The sequence below is a fragment of the Crotalus tigris genome, unplaced genomic scaffold (assembly GCF_016545835.1).
Source record: "Crotalus tigris isolate CLP2741 ecotype Arizona unplaced genomic scaffold, ASM1654583v1 scf7180000017952.28453644438:3035480, whole genome shotgun sequence".
Classification (NCBI taxonomy): domain Eukaryota; kingdom Metazoa; phylum Chordata; class Lepidosauria; order Squamata; family Viperidae; genus Crotalus; species Crotalus tigris.
Window position 1 is genome coordinate 1,513,778 of NW_024096741.1, and position 21,581 is coordinate 1,535,358.

At 37.4% G+C, this 21,581-nt stretch overlaps 1 protein-coding gene and 1 long non-coding RNA gene across 2 annotated transcripts; one reads left to right on the plus strand and one right to left on the minus strand.

Moving 5' to 3' along the window:
* Positions 1-1,585: 1,585 nt before the first annotated feature.
* Positions 1,586-17,803, minus strand: CA2 (carbonic anhydrase 2). The gene is made up of 7 exons (XM_039345468.1): positions 17,638-17,803; positions 15,366-15,563; positions 7,418-7,536; positions 5,998-6,090; positions 5,031-5,093; positions 4,419-4,574; positions 1,586-2,374 (listed from the first exon to the last, which is right to left on the minus strand). The coding sequence occupies exons 1-7, from the start codon at positions 17,663-17,665 to the stop codon at positions 2,255-2,257; spliced, it is 777 nt and encodes a 258-aa protein (XP_039201402.1). The 5' UTR covers positions 17,666-17,803; the 3' UTR covers positions 1,586-2,254.
* Positions 17,804-17,992: 189 nt separating this feature from the next.
* LOC120308862 lies at positions 17,993-21,119 on the plus strand. The gene is made up of 2 exons (XR_005556942.1): positions 17,993-18,514; positions 18,811-21,119. It is a non-coding gene; the product is annotated as an uncharacterized LOC120308862 (long non-coding RNA).
* Positions 21,120-21,581: the final 462 nt, after the last annotated feature.

A 21,581-nucleotide genomic window follows, 5' to 3' on the forward strand; every position in this document is an offset into this window, starting at 1 on the left:
AAGAGAGAGAGAGAAAGAAAGAGAGTGGGGGAAGAGGAGTGGCAGGCAGACCAAGGGCAGATAGAGAGGGAGGGAGAGAGAGAGACCCTTTTGACATCTAAAATGAAGATAACACTGCATATATCCTTTTTTTACCTGTATGTGTATGTGTATGTATGTGTATATATGTGTGTGTGTGTGTGTGTGTGTATACATATACACACACACACATATATACACACACAAACACACACACACAAACACACACACACCTATAATAAAGGTAAAAAAGGATATATGCAGTGTTATCTTCATTTTAGATATCAAAAGGATTTTGCGGCTCCCGGTGTTTTGTTTTTGGTGGGAAACGGGTCCAAGTGGCTCTTTGAGTGTTTTGGGTTGCCTACCCCTGGGTTAGGGTGAGGCCTCCAGGAATTCAGAGAATAAAATGGACATAGTCCATCAGTATGTTTAGGAGGGCAGTGATTTTTCAAGACCACCTGGTAAAATGCATTGGAAAATTACATTGGGGGGCAAATCCACTTATGATTAGGGTTAGGTTTTCATGAATTCATAAAGAAAAATAGACATCACCATCCTATTTGTAGTGCATCATTATGCTTAGGAGGGTGTTGACTTTTCAAGTTCACCTCATCTATGTTTTCTGATAAAATAGTCATGAAAATTTCATGAAGATGCAAATCCAACTAGGGTTAGGATTCGGTCTTCATGAATTCAGAAAGTAAAATGGATACCATCATTTTATTCACAGCACATCATTATACTTAGGAGACCACTGAATTTTTTTGCCTGCCTAATTTACTTTTCATGGTATAATAATGAGAAAATCCCTTTTAGCAGCAAGTTCACTTAGGGTTACATTTGGGTGTCCAGGATTTTGGACAACAAAATGGATTCATACTGCATTGATATACTTAGGAGGGCACAGACTAACTATGTTACCTAAGGGTTAACTATGTTTCTTGGTAAAATGCATGGGAAAATCTCATTGCAGGGCAAATCCACTTAGGATAACGGTTAGATCTCCATGAATTTGGAGAGTAAAATAGATATCACCAACAAATTTGTAAGCCATTGTTATTCCAATAGTAAAACAGGATCTGCAACATCACTGTGTAATTCATGGATAACCACTGGTGTGACCTAGTTATGCGTTCCATTCTGCTTAATCAATGGCTTCCTGCTACAAATTAGAATTACTTCCTTACACCCCCACATTTAGAGTATCAAGTTCATTTGGAGGGTAGATCTAATGCTGAATTTTCTCTTCAAGTTCAGAGCTCTTCCTCCTCATTCAGAGAAGGAAAATGGAACAGCCCTGTGTCTCTTAGATACTATTCAGTTACCAGGATTTGGGCATTATAAGGTTTTAATAAATGAATGAATAATAAATACTCAAGGGACTATAGAATTCAAAACCATTATTTTGTTTGTGTTATATGGCTAGCTGTTCATTTTTAAAATGAGAAAAGACATTTTAATATTTTTATACTGCAGTAAGAAATATGTGAGTTACCATATGTCCAACTGTAATTTTTATCTGTACTGCAGTTTAGAGACCAGAAACAACTTTATTGATTGAGAATATATTTAAAATACAATGTTTTTATTTAAATTATAACATTATTTTTAAATGTTTCCTTCATTCTTTTCTTTACACATAATAGCATTTCATTTAGATTCATTAACATCTGTAATTAGAAAAATAAAAGCACACCAACATTAAGTTATGGTTCAGATTCATGATTAAAATGCAAAACAATATTTACACATCAAACTATTCAAAAGCTAAGACATTTATTTTTCAGTACTAATAGCTGCATTTGAAGGACTACGTTGAGTCAAAATATTCTAAATCAGAGGAAGAATGTCTACTTCAAAATGCATTCATGTACTTCCATTAAAGATTCAAGTTATTTAGTGCATGTAAGATTTTATTCTATAAAGTTAAGTTTTGTAAGAAATGGCTTCATTTTTGTGGCTTATTATCCAGCCCATTAGCAATCTGCAAAAGATGCTGTCATGTTGCAGTGCCAACATCAACTTCACAGCAATTCTTATTAAGTATCAGATCCTGAATACATCCACACTGCTATAACTATGCTTTTTCTTTTACTGATGGCCTTTTCCTTTTCACTATAAACAAACATGAGGAGAAAAAAAAGAACAGTAGGAAAAGAGAGGGGGAGGAATGAGGCAAGTACATGTATCACATTTTGATTTGTGCTCAGCAGGAAGAACTAATAGCAATAACTTATTGGAATGAGGCTCTAACTTCTCTGTTCTTCAGAGGCTGACAAGGGCGCCAATTGTCAACCATGCTGCATTGAGGTTCATTTTCCTTATTGAAGCAAAGGCAGCGGATTTTGTTGATCTGGAGGAAAGAAAAGACACTAGTTTTTATCTACTTCAGCTGAATTCTTAGGTTGTATCATAAGATTTATTAAGAACACCATTTTTCCTTTGCGTATGCTGGCACCAATAAAAAATAGCAAATACTCTCCCATCCTACTCTTCCCAGTCCGGCATTGGCTTTGATTGTTTTGGGCGAGTGTAGAAGTTGAAATGCAACTTCTGTTGCATTTGTCATGAATGTTCTAGGTTGAGGAAATCTAGAGCATAAAATAATGGGTTGGGTCTCAGTGGTTCAATTTGATATAAGACAGATATGTGGGTTCAAATTATAGAAAAATATACTTAAGAATATCCTGGATTCCTATGTTCTTTACATGTAATATAACAGCTTTTCCATAATCGTGTTGGATCTTTGTGTATTTTAATATTTCTTCATGTGCCTTAATTATACAGAGCAATACATGATAAAAGGAGAGGAGAATTCATGACTAGTTTTAATTTGCTGGAGCATAGATGTGTACGTAGATGTTATTCTGCACATTCCTCCATATCAAATCTCTTACACATATAACATGGTTGCTGCACACACAATGAAGTGAACTATGCTGATCAACGTAACCTTCATATCATTTAGCTGACTAGAGGTGTTGTGTCTATGAACTGCCCCAACTGAATGAAAACAGCTTATACTAGCAAAAAGAATGCTTCATTATATAGTAGCCTACTTCTCATTTATTTGTATAGCAGCAAAAATATATGCTTTTTTTTCCTGCGCACCTCTCATCCGTGTGTGTGTGTGTGAGAGAGAGAGAGAGAGAGGGAGGGAGGGGGAGGGAGAGAGGGAGGGAGGGAGGGAGGGAGGGAGGGAGGGAGGGAGGGAGGGAGAGGGAAAAGGAGAGGGAGAGGGAGGGAGGGAGAGAGAGAGCCAACTTGGTCAGATGACTGAAAACACATTTAGTGTATCTCTAATCTCAGATCAAACACCTACAACATTATGGGACTACAAAATTTTCTTCTCATCCCACAGTTTGGATACAAGAAATGCTCCTGTAGCACTTCTAAATATGTTCTTCACTCTCAATACAATCTCGGTAAGACTTTAACTTTATTTATTTATGCAGACCTTTGTACATTACTCATTTCAGAAACTGAATCACAATAAACAGAAAAAAAATTCATACAAAAAAGTATCCATCCATCCATCCTGTATCAACGAAAAACTACAGTCTCAAACTGAAGGTAGAATCTGAAAAAGGTATTCCAATCCACTTTTAGCATTGAAATACTTTGTGGAATCAAAAACAATTAACAGCCTTGCAAGAGTGTAAAAATTTGGAAAGTTCATACATTTCAAGAAGTGGGCTGACTCATAATGCAAGATTTATCAGTTATAAGGTCAATCTGGGACCTGCTCCCTTCACTCCATAGGGAATAAAGGGCCCTCAGCATCCCCTCTCAATGATTGCAAGGACTGAGAACAAAAAATCAGAAGTCTTGTGAAATATTTTTATGACCTTGTAAGTTCCTTAATTTGGGGTAGAGTCAGGGTGACTGGGTGGAGCTGAATGTTTACTGGCTGGTTACCCTTCCTGACTCCTATGTGGAGTTCAAGCTATTTTTTCTTTTTACCTTGAGAGAAATATCTGCCATTACTTAGGACTGAATTCTCAATCTTCCAAATAGGAGGTGAGTTTCTCAACAATGGGACTGTCTAAATCCCAATCTCAATTTTTTGTTACGTTGACACATTTCAGCAATTAAAAATGCTTAATATCCATGCCATCATGCAAAATCACACTGGGCCAACTACACCTAAAGGCACTTCTAACATAAATACACAACACTGAAAGCCTATGTAGCCCTATTGTGTGTGTGTGTGTGTGTGTGTATCCATATCCATGTGGGATAGGAGCAAAAGCAGTTTCATGTTGCTAAATCTAGTACTGTGAAATTCAATCGGAAAAGCCATTTGCCCAAGATCTCTAATTAGATATTAGAGGGGAGATTAATAACTCCTAGTGGCAAAAAGTGAGGAGTACAATGTGTGAAGCAAATGAATTTACCTGTTCTTTGCTCACAGATACAGGCTCCTTCAGAACAATCCAGGTGACACATTCAAGCAAAGGAGGCGTGGTCAGTGATCCTAGGTAAGTCCAATAGTCAAGAGAGCCAGGCAGAAGACCAGTGGGATCAAAGTTGATAAAGTTAGCCTCTTTCTCCTAGAAGAGATAAGTTTGATAAAACAATCTAGCATAGTGTTTCTCAACCTTGGCAACTTTAGAATGTATGGATTTCAACTCAGTTCCCACTATTCCCCAGTCAGAAATTCTGGGAATTGAAGAGCATTATGAAATGTATACTAAGATTTTTTTTTGAAAATATGGTTTAATGCAACTATAGTGAAAAGAAGAGTATATGCTATTTTACCTCCTCCCTGAGGGATACGAAATGAACAAAAACTTTTAATATATGTAGCTAGAGATGAAAAGTAAACATTTCTGCTAAGTTTAAATAAAGCATTTTTAAACAACAAGATATAGTTAAACAATCATTGCCATTTAAAGTACAGATTAAAAGCAATTTCATTTCAAGCCCCCTTCAGTAATGTTTTTTTCAATGAATAATGAAATTCACAGCTCAGATATTCCTGGTTACCAAGAAAAAGAAGCACTTACTTTGTGTTTAATGGAATCTAGTACATCAACAACTTTCTGTAGTCCAAGACAGGGACTTCCTACCTGTGAAATGACAGGATAAAAAGAAACTTGAATTATGCCTGTGCCCATGTGCATGTGAAGAAGCCTTTTAAATTCAGCCCATTGATCTCTTTCCAAGAAATTAATCTTAATTCAAAATTAAAATCAATACTCAGGTTCTAAAACAATATTGAATCAGTTTATCTTCTATTACCATTTTTTTAAATACATATGGAAAAGCAAATTTGCCAATTGCAATGGAATGTAACTGCAGAGTGACATGAAAATGTAGACATAGAATATACATACAGTGAAGTATAACAAAATATGCATAGCCACAGTTCAAATATATGTAATTTTTGTTGCTTATTATTTTACACAAATAAACCATTTAAGCTCAACTCTTCTGATATATTTAAAAGGAAAAATAAAAAATCTACTAGGTGCACTGAATCCATACAATTGATATAATAGGTACATGTGCATATGAATTTTATATTTGTACCTCATATTTGATGCAAGAATCTTGCAAGATTCTATTAAACATGGTTAAGAAGCTTTATTGGTAAGTTTATCTGTTTTTCTGCAATGTGTTTGTTCACTCACTTGTATCATAAAAGCTTATTTTCTCTGCAAACTATGCAGCTTGTTTGAAATCATATTGCATATAAATTAAGTCAATTTCTGATAATAATCCTATAACAGACCAGAAGATTTGTCCACCTGACTTTCAGACCCTTTCTAAACTTAAGATTCTTTTTTTAAAAAAATTAACTGACCTCTTCAGTTTTCACTAGAAATTAATATAAAGGGAACAATGTTATCATAGAAACATCTGGAATGACTGTAGGCAGTTAATTCACTTCTGAGCAAAGCACAAAGTCACCTTGTTCAATAAATATTCTGAAAATACGAAGATTACAGAAGGAAATATAAAGATACTAACCTTCAAAAACACTCCTACAACTGCCAGGCCATCAGGATTCTTTACAGCTTCCTCAAAAGCTCCATATTTTGTATTCCAATGAACCAAGTGGAGCTGGAATAAAAAAAATGCAGAAGACAGAAAACACCCCATTAGCAGGCTTTCCTTTGAACAGAGGGACTCAATAAATTATATATTAACCTTTAGCCTGAGTCTCTTGATTTCTGAGACATTAAAAGAAAGAACTGGCTTATTAGTTCCTTTTCCCATTCAACAAAAAATTCAAATATAACTATATTTCTCACACTGTCTTCTCATTCTGCTCAGACCATTACTAATATGTGAGCAGATTGCCAATCTTCAGAAATTTCTGTGAAAGCAACAGCTATACTTTATATAAATTTGAGAAGGATCAGGTAGATTAAAAAAAATAAATGCCAACAGCAAAATGGAGTAGCAAGAATGATCTCTGCAGTGCTTTTGCTCTTCACTGGTTTTCTACCATGTCCATTGGCTTCTAATTTCCTTCTGGACCCAATTCAAACTGATGGTTACTGCACTCAGTGTCATACAGTAGATTTTCCCACTTGTTGCCCTTCTAGCTTCTATTAGAATAACCGTCTAGCTATTACTCTGCATTGGGATCTTAACCTACCTAGGACTGCCAGACTGGAGAAGCTGACCTAAACAGTCTAAATCAGAGCACTTCCTCTTAGAAGTGGTAATGTATCCATTGCATTTATCATCAAAGTGATAGCTCTGTGTCATTTTCTGAGTAGTGACTGGCAGGCTTGTAGAATAAGTACATCTTAGACTGTAAGTATGAATATAGAAGAACTATGTTAGCTGGAGCAAATATAGGCAACTTTGGAAGGATGAGAAGTGACAATTGTTCCATCACCTAAAAAGCTGCCAGTTACACTAGTGGAATGGTATGGTGTCAGAAGAAAAGGCACAAAATATTTGAGGAGCTGATTTTTCAGTGCTTTTAAAAATGGTTCAAAACCTCCCAAATGATCCAAAATTGTACTACCAATATTTTGCAGGAAAATGGCTCAAATATGGTAGTGCAACTGGGGCAACATAGAGACTTTGGGCTAATAGTATTACTAGACAGAAACAAAACTCAGCAGCACTTTTTCATGCGGCTGCTGATAAAAACAGGATCACCAACATGATCGCCAATGTCCGATAATGGATATGGCACAAGAAGAAGAAAGAAGACAGAGAAGGGCAACAGCAAAAAGTTTCCATGTTAATGGATGGATTGTTAAACAACTATTAATTAGAAAGTAATTCCAGCTGCCATCATGTATTAATCTGGCCAATTCTTATATATTTAATATTCAATTCTAATATATTTCAGCATATTTTTCAATCATGAATATACATATATTAACACACACAAAAATAAACACTTGGAAATTAATGAAGGTCTTACCTCGGCATCATATTTCACCCCATCAACAGTGTGTTCAGAACCCTGGCCTTCACAGGATCCCCAATGAATATGGAACTGCTTTAATTTGTAAATTCCTTCAACTGGGCCACCTTTCAGCACTGAAATAAAAAATAGCCGCAGTAGATGTCATCCATAAACTGATCCCTGACCATATTGAGTCAATTTTGGGGAAATAGTTTTTTGGGTATAGTGTCTTTGCCAGGTTAAGCAATGTGATAAGAACAAACAATATGAAAATTATGAAGATACAGTAATTTGCCCCCATAGTAAATTTCCCACTGACTTTAAGATTGCACATTGATAAAATATGATCTTGCTGTGATAAACTGAATTTCTCCTGCATATCAGCTGAGAAGACATTTAAAAAACTGATAAAAATTTATTAAAGATCATAATATGGACATACGAAACACATTCTGTGATCTTTAATCTTAATATGAGCTAATTTCATAGAAACATCTGTATGCAAAGAAAGCAATTATATTTTTGACATTTGACAAGTCTAATTCTCAGTTGGCCCTATACAGTTACAAGATTTAGAGCATTTCAGTGCTTTCAAAAACATAATTTTCTCTCAGTTGGCTACTACTAATAGAACTTGACTTGCTACCTGGTGTTCTTCAATCATGGAGTAACAAAAGAGACAGAAATCTACAAAAATACAAGCCAAGATATTTCTGTACAACACAGTTCATCTATAGTTTCTCAAAAACTAGGGCAGATGGCCTTAATATATATGTATGCCATGCCCAAAAAATTATTATATAGGAGTAGAAATTTTTCCCCAAATATTTCATGTTTAAAAATTCTGTATTACAGCTGACCTGAGTTAAACTAGTAAGGATTATAAAGGATTAGGCTGTTCTGTCATTCACTTACCCACAGGCCATTATTGAGTTCAATCAGGGTGAATTCTAATCATTATCCAACAGCCTACCAACAGGGCAAATTGTCATTCTGGGACAGCATTTTTTTTTTAAAAAGACTATCTCTCACAAGCACACTTTCTATGTTTAGTAATTTTTAGTTCAGAATTAGCACAAGCAGAAATTTATGGGCAGGATAATTATCTTAACTTCCCTGTTTAGAACCTTTAGAACCAGTCAGGCAAAACTGTTCACATGTTTAAAAATGTACTTCACTAATTTCTTCTGATAAACAACAGCTGGTTATCTAAGAGAAGGCAGCAGGAGACTGATAGGAGCACAAGGTTTAACTTTAAGAGATAATTTGGGGGAAACAACCTTCTCTAAATGGCTTGTATTTATAGATATTACTTACTGGCTGTTTGTCAACAATTACCCTAAATGTACCTTGGAGAACTCACTTCTATTTAAAGACACAAAAATATCTGTATCTCAAGTCCTCATATGACATAGGAGACCTAGGCTAATTTCATATAGAACTATCTTCTAGAATGGTATCACTTGCAGGTAGAAACAATGTCCACAAACCTGTAAAAAATTATTTAGCTGCTTGGTTATGTGTTAAAAAATCATACTGAACCACAGTTTTTAATTGCCTGCATAAAAAATGATATCTATCATATAAATAAGCTATGATGATATTCACACAACATACTTAAATAGTCAGCCGCTCACTGGGTATCTTTAGTTATTATTAATGATCCTCTCTTTCAATGCAGCCTGTCTCGCAGATTTGTTACTAAGAACATAAAATGAGGGGACACCTTCATTAATGCTGCCTTATTAATGTAATAAAGTGACATAATTCCTATATAACTTTATAAAAAGTGACCTGTTGGATCAGACCTCTAGTCCAGTAGTCTGCTCTCACAGGAACCAACGAACTGCACAGGGAAGCCAACTAGTCAATCGCAGATGGCCTTCAGAGGCAGCCATATTGCCATCAGGGCCAGTAGCCATGGAGCTCCATGACTTTCATATAAATCCTTAGAAATTATATAACATGGAGCTCAATGGCTTTCTAAGAATGTGGAGAGAAGATTGTCAAACAGACTTATACTGTATGATGTGGGAAAATAGGCTTGTCCTTTTTGATGCATTTATTCATTCCCCCAAGCCTAAATGTTCTTTCTCATGAGTAAGTTATACTGATTACAGTGGATGAAGTTTATAAAATATGGCAATATACCTAAAACTAAAATATTGTACTATTTGATGTTTGAAAACAATAATAAATATTATTACTACTATTACATTTAGGATAAAAATCAGATAATTCAAATGATGAATGAACATATTTCACCTAATAAAAATTACAATGAAGAAATTGAAGAAAAATGTCTGGGACAAGGATGAGTCTTTTCCTTCTGGACAATTATGTCTTTATAGCCATGAAACTCTACAGATACTCTATACCTATGTTACTTATGGCATGAAGAGAACTTCCAAAATTATGCTGAAAAAGGATCTTATAAAGAAGTAGGCTGTCCTTGCTTGATAGCCACTGGCTATATCAGAAAGTTCAGCCTGGGTGAGGTTTAACTGTTATGTGTGGTTCTATAGGATATTTTGGGAGTAGTTTTATAAGGGAGTTGCATGAGTAATCCCTCCAAAACATCTGTTTTATAGAAGATTCTAACTGCCAAAGTAGCAGAGGTATCGTTAGTAAGTTATTTTTTCTGCATTCTTGTATGTTTCAGGTATGCACTGAATTATTAATAAAAATATTTTTTAAAAACATGCTTCAAAAAGTATTATGTAGAGAATAATTTACCTATAACAATACAAGTTACAGTAAAATCAGTTAGATAATTAAGTACTAATTAGACCTTAAAGACCCATGTATGTAAGACTGAAGTGATCCCAATAGTCATATGAGAACTTTTGATCTTTTCCATGCTCTCTCTCTCTCTCTCTCTCTCTCTCTCTCTCTCTCTGTGTGTGTGTGTGTGTGTTTGTGTGTGTGTGTAATTGAAAAAGCTTTTGAATAATTGTATTGACTTTAACTACAATGGATTATGGACTAATATCACAATCACCTTGCCCTTATTTAATCATTGATTTACTATTCATATGCACAAATAAGCCAGTTTTATCATAACCTCAAGAAAGCAGAATTCACACTTTTGACCATAGGAGTAAATGTAGACAAGCCATCAAACAACATAGCAGAATAAAGTACCGCTTGGGACACAAAGCTGATTCTAACAATGCTTGGATTTTAAAAATTACTCAGGTAAATGGTGTAGTGTACAATTACAAGCTCCAATAAAATTTAATTTTTCTTTCCCTGAAAATAAATGTAGAAGTAGGGGCTAGCTATGTTGGCTGAGAATTCTGGATATTTAATCCCAACTTAAACTGAGTGGCACAGGTTGGTTAAGTTGCTTGTGCAATGCAGGGTTATTTGTCTTGGCACTTTGGTCAAAACCAAACATCAGAAGAAACAGATGCCACCTTGCAGCTTCAAGGCAAAGCCAGGCCAAATGGTATATATGCACTAAAGGGCCAGAGAAGCAACTAAAGGAAAGAGGTTTATATGCTCTGATCCATTCCATACAATGTTGCATCACTATGAGGATCGGTTCCAGTGGATCTGAATTTGGATTTTGAGGAGCTGCTCTACACATTTTCTAAACAAATCAGCCCATCAAAACTTTGCACAGTCCTAATATGCTGTAATGATTATTAAAAAAATCATGTAATTGATCTATTGGTAATAAACAATTAGAGAAATTTGTATGTTATGTATTTTAATAAGCTATTTATATAATTTATTTATAAAACTATTAAAGTCAGGACACAAATAAATAAAAAAATAAATATTAATATTATGTAGACACCATGTTTAAGCAGAGTAACATAATGTATTTCCACTTTATTATCTAGCTTGGGAAAATAGCAACCACCAGACATAGTTAAAGAGACTACAGCAAAGTTAGGGAGGGGAGAGAAATTGAAGAAGCCTTAAACATTATTACAAAGGTTACCTTGCATACACACTTTGCAAAAACAAACCAATCAAAATACTGGCAAAATTAACCCCAGGAAGACAGTGAATCCTATCGTATCTGTAAGGCGATATTTAATTAATGAATAGTTTATATCCACTATTTTACCATTTGAGGATTTGTAAAGAAGAGATCACTAAATATTATACTTGCACTTTAAAAGACCTTGTGCCAAGCCCTGCCTATCATCATGCTAATTGTAAAAGAATTTCAAGGTGAACATCTGTGACAAAGCAGCACAGATAACAATTTCTAAATTTCATTATATTATCCTTCACTAGTTTCCTGATTCCTACAACAGTTATAAACTTTGAAAGTCAGGATAAAAAAATGTAAACATCAACATATGTTCTAGTATAAATAATAGAACAGCCACAGAATGTTCTCTCGTCTTTCAAAGCAATGCATTACAGTCTTAAATTTGTAATGCTGTCTGCAGCATCTTGGTCTTTCTAGAAGAAAATTGATTTTTAAACTAGTCATTTTGAGAACTCAACAGTCTAATTCTAATTCTATATACAAGGAGTGGGAGACTGGAAAAATATTGATATACTTATTACCTTCTCCTTCCCATATTTTTATACTTTAAAAAAAATTCTGCAGAAAAGAGAAAGTGGGCCATGAAACAAGACTGGCTATAAATGAAAGCTTGAAAAGATCTTTAGAACTATTTTTGTCACATTGTTACTCTCTCCAGCTAGCTGACCTAGTCGCAGTCTGAAGAATAACAACAGAGATCCCTCTGTTCTCCTTAGAATACTGAATTTCTGAATTTTCAGCAGTTTTGTGGCTATCACTGGCCCTATTGCCTTTCTCCAGCCAAAGAGGGGGGGACTTAAGAGCATGAAAAATAACTAGGAGGGAACGAACAGTTACAAAATTATGCCACAGACATGCCGTAGATAATTTGGTATATCTTCGATGCAAAACAAGGTAATTCTTACAGAAAAATGAACATCATCTCTATTTTTTAAGAATTAGCTTGCAAGTCCATATAGATAGTTTCTCTCTTTCCATCAGAACCGTGAACAAAAATCTCAAATTCCTGCCCATTCTTTAAGTATCTACATACCTACATTTTTACTGCTTCCTTTTCCTTCCTCTCTGTTTCTCTGCCCAAAACAACTAAAGCAAAAAGTGTATCTTTCTCAATAATCACTAAGTTTACAACCAGAACAAAATATGTAAATATATATCTTTTATACTGTGACTACTCATGCATGCAAACCCACTAGAGGTTAAGATAATAAAAAGGATGCAAAAAATCCATTACAGGAAGAAACGTAAAATGAGCGTCCTTACTATTTATGTTTTGCATGTAGTTTTCTTGTCATATTTCAGATACTGAATTTTATTAAGGGGTCTGGATGCAAGATATTGGAACTTCTTCTGACTGCAGTAACCACAAACTGAGAAGGTAATTGTGGGCAAGAACTAGAAACCTCTTCCAGTCAGAAAAGATATCCTGCACCATGCAGGGCCTGCATTTAGGGGTATTTTTCTTTTTATTACAAGGAATGCTAACTGTAAAATGGACTGTACACACCTTGACAACAATGCACAACCCATTTTCTTCCAGAGTAGTCCATTTAAATATTAAAAGAAGCGGGCTTTGAACTATGGCTGCTGCATGGCTATTTGCAATATTATTTAGAAAGCTTTTCTTTGAAAGTGTTCAAAGCTTTTCTTTGAAAGCGTTCCCTCAATGAGGCTGTCAACATGGGGAGGAAATACAGAATGTTTGCTTAAGCAAATTGAACTACCATACGTAGTGCTGAGAGACAAAGCAGCCCCTTTGTTTTTAAGGTCATCGTGTCTCAGATTAGAAAGCTCATTCGTGGATACTGAAAGGGGAAGAAGACTGCATTTAATTAGGCTGATTAAAATGCAAACTCTCAAACTCCTGTTCCTAAGATCAGCTTTGCACTACCAGCAATTGCAGAATCGTCATAAAGAACAGAGAACTTGCAAAATGCTAAAAAGAGGGAGTCAATTTAGAATTATTGTGAATAGAGCATCCTCCAGCAGAGGATGAATAACTGAAACATATGGAAATGTGAGAGAAATGTAGTTTTACTTCTTATTTTTTAAATCAAAGAATATTAAATGGAGAGAATTGGAACCTAATGACAATTAGAATCACTTATCTCGAGATAATCACGACATAGATGTTCCTGAATAATGGATGATCCTTGTCATAAAATGAGCTTCTACTTAAAGTTGATTCAAAAGGACATTATACTGATGGCATATTTCATATATCCAGTGCTTTTTTTCTAAAAAAAAAAAAAGTGCTGGAACTCACACATGTCATACAACCCGCCTTGCCTACCCTACAAGGTTCCATCCAAAAAAGGTGCCGGAACTCCGTTCTGGGCGTTCTATGAGAAAAAAAGCCCTGCATATATCAACATTTATAAAACTCCCCCGAAACAGTACACAAAAGTCTGTTGAGTTTTAGTGTTAGTTCCACTGTTTGATCTGGGAACTATCAAATTAATATTTTATTTTTTCTCTTTTATGTCCTCCACTTTTTTTAATCCAAGCCATCAGCTATACTTATTATCTATCTTGTATTTTTTTCCACAGAAAAAATACAGGAACGTTACAGTACAAAACATCCAAGTTTCATAAATGGCTGTTGTTCACACAGATATTACACAACTTTTAGATTGCTTGAAAAACAGTATATACCCATAGAACTTAGACTGAATATAAGAGAGTCAACATGTATGATGAAATACAGGTAGCCCTCAACTTACAACCATAACTGAGCCCAAAATTTATGTTGCTAAGTGAGACATTTGTTAAGTGAATTTTGCCTCATTTTACAACCTTTCTTGCAATAGTTATTAAGTGAAGCATTGCAATTGTTAAATTAGTAACCTGGTTGTTAAGTGAATCTGGCTTCCCCATTGACTTTACTTGTCAGAAGATCGCATAAGATGGTCACATGACCCCAGGATACTGCAGCCGTCATAAATATGAACCAGTTGCCAAGCATCCGAATTTTGATCATATGACCATGGGGATGCTGCAACGGTCATGTGAAAAATATTTGTAAGTCCCTTTTTTCAATGCTGTGGTAACTTTAAACGTTCACTAAACGAATTGCTGTAAATCAAGGACTACCTGCACAGGCAGATGTAATTTATTTAGTTATTTTATACCTCACCTTTTTAAAAATAAATAACTCAAGCTGGCAAACATATCTAATACTCCTTCCTCCTATTTTCCTCACAACAACCCTGTGAGGACATCTGGGCTGAGAGAGAGTGACTGCCCCAAAGTCACCCAACTGTTTTGGATGTCTAAGGCAGGACCAGAACTGATGGTACCCAGTTTCTATCCTGGTGCCTTAACCATTAGATCAAATTCTCAGTGGCTAATAAAAGTTATAGTCTAACATATCCAGAATATGTTACATGGGGAAAGGAATAGTTGTCTCTCTAGACTGCTTCTCTAATGGTAACTTTTTGAACTTTTTAATATTACTGTATATGCTGGCGTATAAGACGACTTCCGGAAGCGCTAAACTTGGCGCCAAAGATGGGGGTCATCTTATACGCCGAGTCATCTTATACGCCGGAAATACTGGTAGTTTCCGGCGTATAAGACGACATTCTAGGAATGCGGCTCGGCGATAAAGACGGGGGTCGTCTTATATGCCAGGTCGCCTAATACGCCGGCATATATGGTACTATACTTGACACATAGCCTGCCCCCCCCCCATTGCTGTTCTATTAGCACAAGATGGTTCACTGGTTTTAGAAGACCTATTTCTATTGGAAAAAATATCACCCATAAAAATTGACTTTTATCATTGCCGGGTTATATGCAACTCTGGTTAGAATAAAAGAAACAAAAATACCCCTTTACCATACATCAATTAAGTTCTCTCTAGTAAACCCTTCCTTCCCCCTTTGCTGCTGCTTCCATCGCTCCCTCCCCCCCAAAGCTTTAACCTAAGAAAACTCATCAAATACTAACCACACTTGTCTCCAGAGTCATCAAAGACCACATTAAAAGAGTGCCCATTGTTGACTATCTTCTTTGCTGCAGATGCGTCGTATGTGATGTTCAAGCTCTTCAGTGCAGGGTCGAACTTGGCAGATTTATGTTGGATCGCAATTGGTGACTGTCTTTCTCCTTTGGCAAGAGGGAAGTTCTGATGCCAAGAAGCAGGTCCTAAAACAGAGAAAGGAAAGTGCAAGAATGAAGTCCCCACAGCATGAAATAACACCAGGAAGGAGAAATAAAGAGGGTGAAAGTCTTAATGTCTTAAGGCAGTTGAAAATCAGCAAGATAAAGATAAAAGACAAAAGATCAGGAAGATAAAGATAAAAGCACCTTTTATGGCTACTTTTTTTTTTATTAAAAGGCATAAGCTGAAGCTCACTTTACCAGTTTAGCTGTAGGAAGCTATGGGAGATGACCTTGAAGAAGTCTAGAAGCCATTAGGACAACAACAGGTGCAGAAGCATGCATTAAATCCAGGGAGGTGAGGAAATATTAGAAAAGACTCAGACTGGCTCCTCTGAATTCCCTGGGCTATAACAGGGAAATTTGGGGGGGGGGCGGAGGGAAACAAGCAAACTTTTACTATTACAGCTGATGTCAATAAAGTATAGTTCTAATCTTCTTCTGGAGGCAGTTACCTAATTTGGTCTACCTCACAGGGCTGAGGTTAGTAACTTTGTGCATCTGAGGAAATGGGCTGAAGCTGGCAAAAACATATGCCTTTTAATAAAACTTATTAGTTGCAAAAGATGCTACAGACTCCTGATTTTTTTGCTACTATTGACTAAACTGGCTCTTCTCTTAACATAAAGATACCTAAAAGGCTTTTAACATTTTTGAAAGAATGGAAGTTATTTTGGCCAGATGGAATTTGAAGCTCAAATTATAGAAAGATCACATAGAGAAGCAGATAGAGAAGCAGATGGAGAACGAGGGGAAAACTGGTGTGGGTTGGGGGGGGCTATTCTTGCATAGATGTAGCAAACTGGGGCATAGGTTCTGAGGGGTTTTTGAGATGAATGAAGCAGCATTACTCAGATTTCTCCAGTAAGGTATTGTTGGGAATTAAAAGTTAAGGATGCTTATAATCTCAACAGTGACAAACTGGAAGTCTACCTCTCTTATTTAAACTGGTGCATCAAGTTCAAGGAGATTCTAGGAGTTTAACACATAGCAACCAAAATTCACAGGTCACCCTTTCTTTGCAAAGCAAAACACTGAATGGCACCTTTACATTTTCTCTTCCAGGATTTTGCTGTACAGATAAAAATATCAGCTTTCCATTTCCCAGTGTACTATAGAGAAAAAACAGTTGCTTACCCAAACTTCTTTGTTTCTTAATTTAGGGGGAATAAAGTTCTCATCTCAAACAATCACTGGGCCTAGAAATGGCAAAGCAAGTCTTGGAATGTTAAGTCCACATTCTAATGAAGTGCCTGAAGATAAAATAAAATCCTCTCTTGGACATTTCATTAACCTAACAGAAACTGGAAGAAGTGAGGTTCCTTTGCCTTACAAGTGTCACTGCAATTGCGACATAGTGTATGTTCCAAAACTCTTTGTGAGTGCTGCTTGGAAGGAGGATACAGCAGTAAGAGGCAGTTGGAAGTTCAGGTGAGAAGAACTTTTCCCAACCTGTTGCTTTCAGGTATCCACAGCTCCCATCATCCCTAGTAGACACAGCCCTTACTGCAGTTAGGTCCCATCTGAAGATCAAATGGCTGGAGAAGAATGGCCTACCAAGCTCCTCATCTATTGCACCTGATACCTTTGATGGGATTGTAGGATTACTCTCTTCTACTCAGAACTCTCCTACCTGGAAATCTTATTAGTTCATATATTCATTCTCAGTCCAGCTCAAATGCTAAAAAGACCAAAGCACCCACCGATCTCCCACCACCCGCTCCACAATCCCACTTTTACTTCGCAGCAATTAATATGGAGTAGCAGGCAATTTAGCGGGCGCCCGGCAGAAGCTCCGCTTCGCCCAGAGCCGTGTCTCTGAAGGGCGGGCTTCCTTTGAGCTCTGACCGGGTGAGCACACAGCCTATCCGGAACAAGCGCCAACTCAGGTACTGCAAGCGGCAGCGGGGTTAGCGTTCTCCTTTGACTTGGCCCCAGAAACAGGAGCCCGTCCCGGAGCCCCGAGTGCCTCGGAGAGAGGGGCCTCACGCCGGCGACCCACTAGTTTGAGATCGTGACCGGACCGAGGATGACCCTCACCATCCGCAGAGGAACTCACCATTCTCCTTGCCGTAGCCCCAGGACATGGTGATGGTTCAGCTGTGCCGGGTACCGCCGCCGTCTCTGCGCGCTCCGCCTGCTCTTCCTTGCCCGAAGGTGACAGAACCGGGGTTCTTCTCAGGGGCTTTTATAGGTCCCGACCAACTCCATGACCCTCGCGGACTTCGCCCACGGGAGGGGGAGCAAAGGGGAGGAGAAGGGGGCGGCTCCCTGGCGAGCGCCACCGGCCGGGGGCGGGGAGAGCAGGACGGGCTGCCAGGCGGCGGTACGTGCGGTTGTCTTCTGAGCTTCCCGGAGCCGCCGTTGCTTTCCTCGCTGGGCTCCTGTTCCGTCACTGAAGTGGGAACCGCTGCCGTTGCACCGCGTCACTCCAAGCCGGAGCCTGGCACAGCCAAGCGCTCCAGCCCGGCGCTGCCGCCTCAGGAGGGGCGCCGCGTAAAAGAGCTTCTTGGCTCAGGGCCGCCGAGAAGATGGAGCAGTTTCAGTTCGCTCTGCCGCGCGGGCGAGGGCGGGGAAGCTGTTGGTTAAGTCCGGATCTTCAGGGCCTTCGCGCCGGCTCTGGCCGCCAGCCCCACCGCGCAGTTCCCCATCCCACGCGCTGGAGTCTCGTTCCTCCGGGAGGCGGGAAAAATCACTCGCGGGAGTGACCTTGAGACGTGCTAGCGCGCGGGCGAAGCAGAGCCGGCTCGGCGGGTTTGCGGGCAGCGTCGTGATGCGGTGGCGGGTTTTGCGCTTCGGGTTGGGACGTGACGGGAAGCGCGGGAGCTCTAGGGATTATCAGAGTGCCGGAGGCTTCCCAGGGAGCAGGGAGGACCAGTCGTGGTCCAGAACTGGCGCCCTGGAGTTGCCTGGAAGGTCGCAATGAGAGAACAGAGGTTGGTAAAATTTTCTCGGGGTCTTGGAATCCCTACGAGGTATCTTGTAGTCGTGCCGTGGTGGTGGGTGGGGGCAGCGAAACACACATATACACCCCCTGCGAATACTTGTATTCCTATAATTGTCGTTGCCTTCTGGAGTTAGTTCTCAACTCTCAGTGCAAACGGGAAATACAATTGTAACCGGTTTTCATAAAAGCTTTTAACATTATTATTATCATTATTATTATTATTTCAAAATATGGGACTTTTTTGCATTTAAAATAATGTAGTATCTTCCTTTGTTTTGGAGGCAGGAATGAATCCCAGTTCCTGAGGAACGCTGCAAGAGGATTTTATTATGCTCATGTCCCCCCCTTAGGCAAGTTATATATTACAAACATTTGACTGGGAAACCAAATGCCTTACTTAGTGTGGACTTTGAACTTGTACAGAATTCTAACCTACAGTGTGGAAACAAACAAAAAAATCGGTGCCCCATCCCCATAATATAAAGTGTCCTGGAGATACTTTGGACTGCTTGAGGAAATAACTCAGGCAGGTAACACCTAATGTGTGTGTATGGTTGAGCCATTAATAAAAATGGAAAGATAAGCCAGACTTGTTTGTTGAGATATTGGATGGCTGCCAGTATTTGCAAAGTAGTTTAGGAACTGTTTCAGGTAAGTATTAGTAATACAAACTCCCAGCATTATTTCCTGTTCTACTTTTTCACTCCAGCTTATTAAAAACCATGTTTGACACTAGTCCATGTGACTCATCAAAACTGTATGACAGGAGAAAATGGCTTAATAAAGTTTCTACCAAGAGCCATATGGAAGGGGTAAGACAGGATGTGAATAGGGTTTTTTTTGGTTCATTTCTATACTTGAGATGTTCTTCTTGGACCTAACATTAAAGTATTAACATTTTGCATATATACACGCACACTTACACACACACACACACACACACACACACACACATTCTTGATAGAAGCGAGATATTTTTATTAGTAGCTCAGGAGTATTACCTAGTTTAACCCTGTATAATACTGTACTTGTAGATTCTTAATTTCAGTTATTTTGTTTCTAATAACAAATTATATCTTATATGCAAAACAGATAAAAGAATTGCCTTTAACTTAAGAGCAAACTAAACAGAGACATGAATAAGGAAGATAACCAACATTCAATATTTTTAACTGCAAGGCAGTATTAACACAATACTGTGAGAAGCACATGCACACACATGCACCTTTTGACACTCACTCTACATTTTTCTGAAGCATGTTCAGGCTGCCAAGACATCTTAAATGTTCTTCTAAAATTTTGTCTTAGCTGAAATTGGTAAACTTTTTATCTTTAAAAAAATGGAATGACAAATTAAAAGAGAAATCACTAGAACAAAAGAGCATAGAGCTATGAGCCACTTCCAGCCTTTACCTTTGTGCCTTAATGCACAAGGTATCTTTACCTTTGTGCCTTAATGCAGCAGATAAAAAAGATAAACAACTCTTAGGTTCTGCAAATACTGAAGGAAATATATTCCTGTTGATGAATCTACTACAAATTGAAACCAACTGAATGTTTACTTGATCAAATTAAATCATTTCATCTGTATTTACAGATTTAATAATGTCAGCAGTTTAAATAACTGTACTTCACAACAACTTTTCAAAAAACAAATATCTACCAAAAGTAAGATTATATCATTTGTTTATTAATCCTAATAGCAAAAAAAAAAAAATGCAAATGAATTCACTGAAAACTCCTGAGAAAAAAGGAAAAAGAAAAAGAAGTTCCTTGAGGATTTCCAGAAAATGCTTCAAATGTTACTGATTAACCTAGTTAGCTGAGTTCTTTCACAATTCAGTTATGCTATTCGGAAATGTAATAATGACCTTAATGCACAGTTGGAAAGTTGACACAGAAGGCAATGAATGTAAGAGTTGACTAACATATGATTAACTTTAATCTACCTGTGCAAGCCTTCCATATATTCAAATAATGAAAGCTCCAGATGTCTTATCATTGGGTTATCTGGGACAAATGGTTATTAGAATCAGGAACTTTCCTCTAATGTGCTACATGCATGTCCACTCAACACCTTCCTCAATATCCTTATTCTTTAAAGAAGCTTTCTTCAGTGTGACAGATCTGGAAGAAGTTTAGACTACAGTTGACATGAAGGCTTCATCAAGTTCTTTGTAGATCACTTTGGGAACATAGACTAAATTGGAAGCTAAATTTCTGGATTGTCTTTGCATGATGATTTTCATTAAATATCCTTGCATTGGCTGTTGAAATGAGTGAGCACTGATGTCAGTGTAGCGGATGATCCTCATAAGCAAACCAATGTTGCATTATTCAGTAAATTCCAGAATGATGCATTAGATCTTTCAGAGGAAAAGTGATGAAATAGTTTTGCTAGCAAAAGCAGCTGATAGAGTACAATCTACAAAACAATTAAAATCCAAGTCTAAGTATCAGTTCTTTCAATGAAATTTATGTTCAGAAGATGTATTTAGAATGCTACTGTATTATGTGCATATTATGAGCATATTATGTGACATACAGTATTTGTATAATAAAGTTGCATATTAAATAAATTTCTTTTTGTGGTCTGTTATAGTACATAACTCTACAATAAAAATTAAGCCTTATAAAGTTCATTAGGGTAAATGTTTCAGAGATTCACATTTGATAAGCAAGCTGACAGTTATTCACAAACTGAAGTATAATTGGGGAAGTCATTCAAGTCTGCATTGCAGTCCAAGAGCAAATGATTATCAGGTACTGCTACTGCAGTCTGTTCATTTAAAGGTACATTTAGATTGATGGAGAACATAAGAAAATTTCATCAAAATATGTGAGCTGTAGATGGTGCAATCGATTGTACCTTACAGCCTTTCATTAGATTCACTGAAAATATTATTACCCTAATTAATGTGTGCTACACTCCTGGAATTACCTGAAGGCTGAATCTAAATGCTGTTAGGTTTAAGTAGCTTAAATAGCCAGAGGGTTTGCCTTGTGTTCCTCTTTTCTCTGCTTTCATGCATGCCACATCTAAGAGACTTTGTCTT

What these genes read in the sequence shown, in the direction of transcription:
- CA2 (XM_039345468.1), bottom strand. Translation starts at nt 17,665, where the DNA reads ATGTCCTGGGGCTACGGCAAGGAGAATG. An exon ending in GGGTGAAATATGATGCCGAG is followed by an intron (nt 6,091 to 7,417) that starts GTAAGACCTTCA and finishes TTTTTATTCCAG; the next exon opens with CTCCACTTGGTTCATTGGAA. An exon ending in TAGATTCCATTAAACACAAA is followed by an intron (nt 4,575 to 5,030) that starts GTAAGTGCTTCT and finishes TATCTCTTCTAG; the next exon opens with GAGAAAGAGGCTAACTTTAT.